Below are 9,674 nucleotides of genomic sequence, written 5' to 3' on the forward strand. Positions count from 1 at the left end.
ACATTGGATTTATTGTATCACAATTTCAGAATGTGAATTATTGATTTCAAACTTCATTGGGCAGTTACAAGGAAACTGAAAGAGTGCTAGAATTATGAGATTTGTCTTCAAGAAATGAATAAGGATGGTTTAAAGTAGGAAAGTAAGAGAGAGAGAGAGAGATAAAGTGACAAGGCAATGAATTGTGGCTAAAATAGAAAGTGGAAAAAAAGAGAGAAAGAGAAGATTGAGAAAGGAGCGAATGAGAGATATAGGGAGGTCGAGTTAAGAGAGAAAATAAAAAAGTTGAGAGGAAAAAAAAGACAAAAGAGGGATGGAAAGGAAAATACATTTCAGCTTCAGTGTAGTCCTGCCATGAAAGCTTTTGAGGAGATATATTTCTACCCGCTTTCTTCTTGAATAAAGAAAAGTGTGTGATTTTCCTTGATCTGGTTGGAGCTCCATATACATGTACTGTATTGGTTTTACTTGACGAGAGATGATTTCTACAGCAAAGGTCTTTGAAGGTACTTCAGTATAATTGCTGGTCATCAATTCCAGAAGCTTCTCATCCTACTGGTTGTAACTTTAACTCGGAGCATTGTCTGTATGTTTTAATTTTTTGTCGTTTCTAGAAGAGTGAATGAGGGAACTCACTATAAGATTGTCAGCAGTAGATGGCAGCAACACCAATGAAATTTAGGTGTGAGTTTCTGGTGGGGTGTCACATAGTATTGTTTACAGTCTCCTCATTTATTATTCATGGTAGTTATTCAACAGTTTCTTGCTGAACAGTATTATAAGTTATAAAGAGGGAGTGATGAGTGTTTATTGAAGTTTTGATGAGAAATAGAATCAGATCAGAATGGCTCGAATTCACAAAGGTGGTTTTGAAAACCCACGGTTGAATCCATGGTTTATGTAGATAAACCACGTATCGGGCGCATGTATAATATATGTCCAATGCTGTTGCACGCTTTTGTCACAGTGCGCCAAATTGATGCCTGTTGCCATGGTTATCTATGCTATTTTATTCATGAGTCCACTCTTCAAACAGCGGACTTATGAGTAAAATAGCGTGTCTAACCATGGTAACAGGTGTCAAATTTTTGCACTTTGACAAAAGCGCGCATCAGTATTGGACATTTTTTATACACGCGCCCGTAAGCGTAATTTATACAGGAAATTTGCATAAACCATGAATTCAACCGTGGGTTTTCAAAACCATCTTTGTGAATTCGGGCCAATGTGTTTTGAAAATTAAAACTTGTAAGTATTGGTATTTTAATGTCTTTTCTAAAACAAATGCATGCACATCACAGTCTCTAAGTAAAATTGCTTCACATCAAGAGGGACTAGTCATGAAAGATATGACTCTAAAAGAGAAATAGTTGTCGTATAAATCATTAACTGTCCGGCATGGTTATGCCTATGCATTGTAATCATGCATTTAAAAGTTCTTGCTTGCTTGCTTGTTAGTTTGCTTGTGCTTTCATTGCCTTGCTATTGTGCATTGTTTGCAACCATTTCATAAAAGAGCTTCATTTCAAATCCTTTCATATTTATGTTATTTTCTCTTCATCTGATTTTGTGTTTTTATTTGTTTTGTTTATGCTTGGCGGGAGCTGGCAGTCTCCGTTTGTGAGTCTGTGTAAGTCATGCAATAGAAACAAATTTCACTTAGAAATGATGTTAATTCACTATTAAGACCACAACAAACGTCACAGCCTAGCTGCAACTGGATTTGTGAAAGAAATTTATGAAAAACTTGGCAAACTTCCCCAAAGTGAAAGTATCATAACATTAGTTCTATACAAGCCACTCTACAAATGCTTGAATTTTGTTTTTTCTTGAATAAAAGCCTTGATTATTTCCCATTGAAATTTAGGGAAATTTACTATACTTTCAATTAAATGTCAAATAGAAAAATATTTGCAAAAGCTCTTTAAAACTTCTTCTGAAAATTGTTAATGAATCATTGAAAAATCCCTAATTTCTTTTCTTAAGATTCCCACTTTGCATAAATCCTATGATATTATATATATTTTAAATTAAGGAGCCCCTTCCCCTCCCCCAAATATTACCAAAGTTATCGAGGTATTTCTTTCTTTTTAAATCCAGTAGTAGTTGATTTTTCAGTTGTGTATTGGCTGTACTCTTCATACAATGTTCATTATTTATCACACTATCATCACACATCATCACCCTTTCACGCACTCATCGGTTCACAAACTAAAAATTACATGGTGTTGCAGTTACATGCTTTGGGACTTACGTGAAAAGCGGATCACCAGAATTCTTATGCCCCCATTCCAAATTCCAAAGCATATATACATGCTATAAGCTGGTGTCAGAAAGGGCTCCCTTTCAATCAATATGTGGGAAATGTGGTTACATAATTGCTTCATGGGGCATGTATGTAGAACTTCTAAAAATTCTCAAATAATAGGAAAACAGGAAGTAAAAAAAGTAAACATCCTTGATAAAAAGCTTTAACTATTTTTTTTGTAATTATTGTGCTCTTAATTAGTCATGATTAAAGGGATCGTTTCACTTTGTGAGCAGCTGATTTTTTTTGAATTATCAAACTAAGAGGAAAGACGTGTATGAATGCATCCTAAAAAAAATTTGAGTGAATACGGTCTAAGTCACATTCTGTGGGAGTTTGGTTTTCTTTCATTCAATATTCATTTTTGTTGAAGCCAACATTTCTTTCTTATATCCATTTTCATTAATGTCATCCAATTCAGATGTTCTAATATGTTTTTATTCATTTGATTTTCAAATGTTTCATATAATTTGATTGCTATTAGTTATTTTGTTTTTGTTTCTTTTATATTTTCTCACACCATGTCTTATGATTTGGCTGCTCACGCACACGGCTCTCTCGCTCCTTGCATCTCTCTGCAAAACATCTGAAAAAAAAACCATGAAAATCATGAAAAAAAAATTATTATTCTGCTTTGCAATGGCTGCTGTGGCTTAACACTTAATGCTCATCTGGGTGGTGGTGGTCTCTCTCACGTTTGGTGTTGGTGTTTGGTGTAACGTGACTGCACTCTAACAACAGGCTTCCATGGCACTAACACCTTTTGATGAAGCACCGGTGTCAACTGATGATGAATATGATAGCACTGGGATTGTAGATAGTATTGTAGAGGAAGTGGAGGAGGAAGATGAAGATGAAGAGGAGGTGGGGATAGAAGGGAAACCCACCAAAATAGAAAGTGTAGAACGAAGTGTTAGTTCTGTAGAGAACGCCTTGCACTCTGAGAGCACCCAACTAACACCAGAGGCACAGGTAGTGTCAATCAGTAATAACACTGCACTCAAGCCTAACACCATGAATGTTACTGTTCCATCTCGTGTGTTGACTAACGATAGCAATAACAATAACAGCAATAATGACTTGTCTAACTATGCACGTAGCCGTAAGACCGATAAAAGTATGAATGATGGGAAGGGTGAATGTAAGATATCGGAGCCTTTAGAGCAAAAACAAGATAAAGAGATAGTTGGGAAGATGTCTGAGTTACAACCCAACACACAGGCACTGAGTGAAGATGAGATATTGATGATTGTGGTAGGAGTTGTTGTAGTATTTGGATGTTTCTTGGTAGTTCATGCCTAGATTCCTTGTTAAAAGGTGAAGGCCATTAGATTTGATTGTTGATAACAATTGCAGATTATTTTTTTTCTTAATTTTTTTTATATTTGATATATCATCAATAAACATGTACATAACTGTTGAAAGTTGTGTAAGGCACAAGTCTGAGTTTTCTAATGGGGAAAAAAGTCTTCACAATGTTTAGATTGGGTTCCTATTGAATTATTATGACTGTCATAATCTATTTTTATTATTTTGCTGACTAAAAAAAACATTATTTTTATTGAAAAGTTAGATTTCATTAATAACAACATGGAGCTATGCTTTATAGCATTCAATATCTTATAAATGAAAAGTTGAATAGAGCCCTCTGTTGTTCATTATAAAACTCATGTTTTTTCTATGTGCAGATTATATTTTACCTGGCTCTTCAGTACCATGATCAATTGATAGATTCAAGGAGGGGAAATAATTCTCAAGAATCTAATAATTATATGTTATGAATAAAATAATCTTGTCTTCAATAAATGCACGTACAACTGAAGTATTGTTTGTCTTCCACTTTTGAAGAAATGTGTGTTTTGATGTCTATTTTGTGCTTATATGGAAAAATAAACTTCATTTGTATTGGATAGAACACTTGTTGCATTGTTGTCTTCCAGAGTTGAACTAACAATAGTAGATTACATGTATAATTCTGCCTTGTTCTGTCACTCACTCTATCGCTTGAAATATTAATCGTAATGATTATTATTGTAAAATTAATCAGATTGCTCCTTGCTAAATGTATATGTGATAGAAATTGATAAATTGTACATCTTTTAATTAGGCTTTTATGTCCTACATGTATGCCTAGTCCATGGAACACCATTATTTTGACTTCCATGTCATCATTTTTCACACAAATACATATGCTCTTGTGTTCTTCCTGTGGTATAATAGATCAGAGATCAACGACACAGATATGGGAGGGCCACGGATTAATTTATTCATGAATTATACTGAATATTTTATTGGAGGTTAATGGTTTTGATAGATCCTTAATACTGTATGCTGTATAAAGTGAATTATATTTGATATATTTTTGCTCAGTGATGAATATTTTTTTTGTGTGTAATTCATTTTCTTGATTGATTAATGCCAATTAGTGGAGTGTATGTCTGATGCATTGTTCTATCTTGTAAATAACATGACAATAAACAGATTATACTGATTTTCTGAGAAATAATTGAGTCAATTTAGAAGAATAATCTACTATTAAGTTTCAATCAGTTTTTATTTGTGGAACAAATTTGAAAGTAAATTATGATAGTACAAAGAAGGAAATGAAATTCATTTTTTTTCCTTATAATGCAAGGTTATTATTTGTTATGTAAATAGGATATATTTTTTTTGTTATAAAATTTTGCTGTCATAACACATGTGAATAATCTACATAATTTTGAATGAATTGCACTTTTACTTTAATTGGTGGGTACGTGTATATTATTAGATGGAATTTTATAGTTTAAGTTCAGAAAAAGGAATAATCAGCATCCTACTAGACAATCAAAATCATGCAATTACTTCTATTGAAGTTGATAAAAGTTTGAATTGTGATCACAAATATGTCAATAGATCTGAAATAATTTTGTATAAATCATTCTTAATTCTTAATTCAAATGTTATTTATGATAGTTTTAGCAATCAGTTTGAAAATGATAATTTATTAGATGAGTGTGAAATCCATTATGCAAAATGCTGTTAAAATGTGATCACTGATTCTTTAAAAGATGTAATTATCTGTTACTTTTTACAAGATGAACATCTTAACATCAATATCACTCTTGAAGATGATCCTTGAAAATTGCACAATTGCATGATATAGAAAAGAAGAATCCTCTTCCATTATATTTCAAGTATTTCTTAACTTCCTTTCCACTTTCGGACAGTACTTGAAGCATAGTGGGTTATTTTTATTAAGAAACTTCTAATTTTAAACCGATTCCTATACTTGAGCATTCGCCTGTAATAATGAAATTGAAGAGCCTGAGGGAAATCCTATTAGTATGAATGTTAATGCAATGGACAGAATCTTCATCTTTTACCAATTGAAGTATTTTGTCCATGGCATGAATGAAAAAAAATTATTGTAATAGATATAATAGACATTGTATGAATTTGAAAAAAAAGAGAAGGCACTTACATTTTGGTGTGTGTCACTTGATTGTCGCATACGTATACAGCCTGCAATGGACAGAATCGTAAGGATCCAAAGGATTTTTCTAGGTGCAAAATAATCAAACAAACCGAAAATATTAAATCTTGTTACTGGATATACATGAAGGGTCTATTTTCATACATGTCCGCCCTCCCATACACACAGACCAAACAATGCAAAAACTGTTTCTTCCCTAGTTCATTCTTGTTGGTACTATATACTGTTTTTAGCTGTAGAGGGCCTCCTTTGGGATTATCACTACCTCTATACTAGTATATGTGTACACATACAGGGAGGAGAGTCAAAACACATGATTTGAAATTCAAATTCAAACATTAATATTGTTTACACCATCACACGACATATCTTTTCATGTTTGATGAGAACCTGCTTGTTCTTAGTGGAAAATTAATGATTTACATTTTTTTGTAAAACATGTATTAATAGTCAAAGATTTATTCTAGTTTTCAAAGCCATCTCTAAACTCTTTATGAATACACTGACTCTAAATTAAATACACTTGACATCTTTAATCTACCTAAACCACCTACAAATTCAAGGCATAGAGTTTGACTGAAATTTATAAGATTTAGTCAGCTCAAAGGAGAGTTATTGTGGTATATGATGCCCCAATATCTTTGCATCACAGTCATTTATTTACACTCAGAATTTATGAGCAAGACTTTGAATTTGGTTCATAGGAAAGTCTCATTGGTCTTGCATGCAGTTCTGCATGTCTCACATGAACTATGTGGACATAGTCTCCTTTATATTTTGTTAGATTACATTTTTTGTGATGCTATGAGTATTATCTTCTGTCATTTTATGATCATAATCCCTTATTATTATCATTTCATGCCTTCCAATAAGCATGCATTTGTTCCCTTTGAACCTGAAATTACTATTTTATCCCATTTCATCTGAATATGCCACCTCATGGTGAATGACAAGACATTTGTGAATTGTCTATAGTAAATACCATATGATTAGTGTGGGAAAGTTAAATGTCTTCTTCATGCTATCAAGACTATAAGGTTAAATACCTATAAAGACTTTCAAATACTGGATGCTTGCATATTTTCTTAATTTTGGAATGGAGATCTCTAGTATCCAACAGACATGGTGCATGTGTTCGGAATCTCAAATGAAAAATATGATTCTTTTATTCCTATTCATGTCCCTTCCTGTATTTTTCCTATAAAATACAACCACAAGAATTTGCTGAAAGTTTTGTGAATTTCCCCATTTCATTGTAAAATGTTACGTATTTCAGCTTGATGTTTTGCCTTGTTTCTCATGATTTACTTTGTTTTTATTTCTCTTTTCTCCCAACTTCCCTCTTTCTATCTTTTCAATATTTTTCTCTTTCCAATCTTTCTTTCATGCCATCATGGAATGAAATCTGTGTATTTTCTCTGTTTTTTTTTAAATCATCTTTACCCCCATCCCCAACTCACTGCAAATTTATGCAATCATTCATTCTGTCATAAAAATACCCATTATGATCTATACTGCTTCCATTCCCCCCAAAAATTAATGGAATGAACAATAATGATTAATATTGTTACATTATAAAATTGAATCTAATTTTTGTCATCCATTATACCTGTCATCCTTTGTAAACCTTTAAGCTTCTTTCATCTCACGCTTAATTTTATATTATATCAATATTACAAATACCAAATGCATGCCTCATCTAAATGATACCCCCAACTTATTCATAAATTTTGACACATAAAATGGCATGATTTTTCCTATTACAACCATACAACTGTTGCCCTGACACATGATCACTCACATTTATTCACTTATATATTCCATCACCCATTTATTTTGATTTGATATTCATATATTATTGTTATCCCATATCATACATTGTGTTATATCATGATGACTACATGAATGTATTTTTGACATTAACTTTGTTGAGATGTCATGCATATTTGATTGTTTCCTGCAATACTTCCAACATTCCCCTCTCTATTACTTTCCATGAAAATTGTATCTGTGATATTTCTAATTTGTATTTTCCCCTGTATTTCATCTGTATCCAAGCGACAATATTTCATTGTTTTCCTTTTCATTATTTTCACTTTCTTTCCCTTCCCTTATACTTCCCTTCTCTCCCCTCTTTTCTTGCCTATTCATTTTGCATTGTTCCTTTTATATACACTGTTTTTTTTCTCTCTTTCCTCTATCCCCCTCTTTGCCTCCTTCCCTTTCTTCTCCTATATGTACTCTCTCCATTGTCATACCTCCCTCTCCCCTTCCCCCCTCACATCCTCCCATCTCCCCATCTTCCCTCCTTTGTTACCTTTCTCTCCTCACTCTCCCTTTCTCCCTCTCTCATAATCTCCTGTCTTCTCCTCTCCTCTGTCCCCTTCTGCTCTCCCTCTCCCCTTCTCTTACCTCTTTCTCCCATCCCCCTCTCACCATCTCCTTTCTCCCTCTCTCCATTGTCCTCTACCCCTGTCTGCTCTCTCTCTCTCTCTCCCCTTTCCTCACCACCATCTCACATCTCTCCATTCTCCTCTCCCACTCTGTCTCTTTCTGTCTCTCTCTTGCTATTTCTCCCCATTACTATATATATATATATTTTGTCTCAATATCAACCATCTGCTTGTCTTGTTGCCCTTCACCTTGATGTGTCTTTTGTATTTTGAAACAAAAGCTCCCCACCGATAGCAATGAAAACAATATTGCAGAGACAAAAGACGCCTCATGTAGTGAATAATACTAGTAGTTGGCCCCAGATAATTTACATGTGACATTATAGAGGAATTAATCAATATGTTTAAAAGCAAGAGGTTTGAATCAAGTACAGGCTGGGAAATTTATACTCACTTTTGTATAATTTGGGATATTTATCCTAATTCTATTAATTGCGGGTTTTTTTTGTGAGGGCCATTTTCAACATTTTCTATTATGGGGGGCTTAGGATCTGTTTGTTTGTCCCATTTCCACCTTCATTTATTTCTATATGATGAGAATTTTCAATTCATTTATTTCTAATTCCCCCTTTAATATTAGGAAACATGTTCATTTTCTTGTGATGAACCATTAGTATATGCTGTAAACGAACACAAAAACAATGTTTAACTACATATTATATTCGCAAAGTACCAATAAACTTTAGCAACCTCATTCTTTGTTAAAAAAAGAAAGAAAAAGCAAAACAAAAAAATAAACATTTTCAAGGTTTTCATGAAATGTTCCCAGAACACTCATTAATGATATTTTAAATTATATATTTGAATTAAAGTATTAAATGTCTATATTCTCAAAAATCTGAGCTTTGATGGGTTTCACTCATTCTTACATATTGCACTTATTCATAGTACCAAGAATTAGATTCAAACACATATTTTTTCATTTGATTACCACATACCAAAATATAAGTTTCAAACATGTTTATTTCAACCGTGTTTCTGTCCACTGATACCCTTTGAGAAAAGTTTCTGAGAACAGTGACAAATCGTTTTTTAATTTAATTTATCATGCTCCCAAAGTAGTATTAAAACTGACATGATACTTGTATAGAGATCCAAACTTCAGCCAAAGTTATACACAATATCATTTGAATCTCACAATGCTTGCTCACATTAGAGAATAGAATTAGTTTGCAGAAAAATATTTCTCCTTTAGACAAAATCAACAACCCCACCGAAATGCACATCTTTTGCACAACTTAAAACCAAGAATAACATCATTATACTGTGCAATTTTTTATAATGTTTTTTATGTTGCTCAGGTAATGTATATAATCAAATACACTTGCAATATTTTATAACAAACATCATTAGTTAAATGCTTCTTTATATTCTTGTGAAGTTAATTGTAAGTTTTGCTTCACTATAGTAAGGAAGTATATATCCTTTTAGATTCACT

General features: G+C 32.9%; 1 protein-coding gene across 4 annotated transcripts in view; it reads left to right on the top strand.

Moving 5' to 3' along the window:
• LOC121415602 (death-associated protein kinase 2-like) overlaps window positions 1-9,246 on the top strand; it is a 79,025-nt gene extending 69,779 nt beyond the window's left edge. The window contains exon 11 of one of the 4 annotated variants that reach the window (XM_041608880.1): window positions 8,458-9,246. In XM_041608880.1, coding sequence (XP_041464814.1) covers window positions 8,458-8,520 — 63 coding nt within the window. In that variant the 3' untranslated portion in view covers window positions 8,521-9,246. Of the gene's footprint in view, window positions 1-1,611; window positions 2,049-3,049; window positions 4,491-8,457 lie in introns of those variants that run through there. The other 3 variants (XM_041608877.1, XM_041608876.1, XM_041608879.1) reach the window with 3 other exon arrangements.
• The last annotated feature ends 428 nt before the right edge of the window (window positions 9,247-9,674 follow it).

Source organism: Lytechinus variegatus, chromosome 5, assembly GCF_018143015.1.
Source record: "Lytechinus variegatus isolate NC3 chromosome 5, Lvar_3.0, whole genome shotgun sequence".
Lineage (NCBI taxonomy): Eukaryota > Metazoa > Echinodermata > Echinoidea > Temnopleuroida > Toxopneustidae > Lytechinus > Lytechinus variegatus.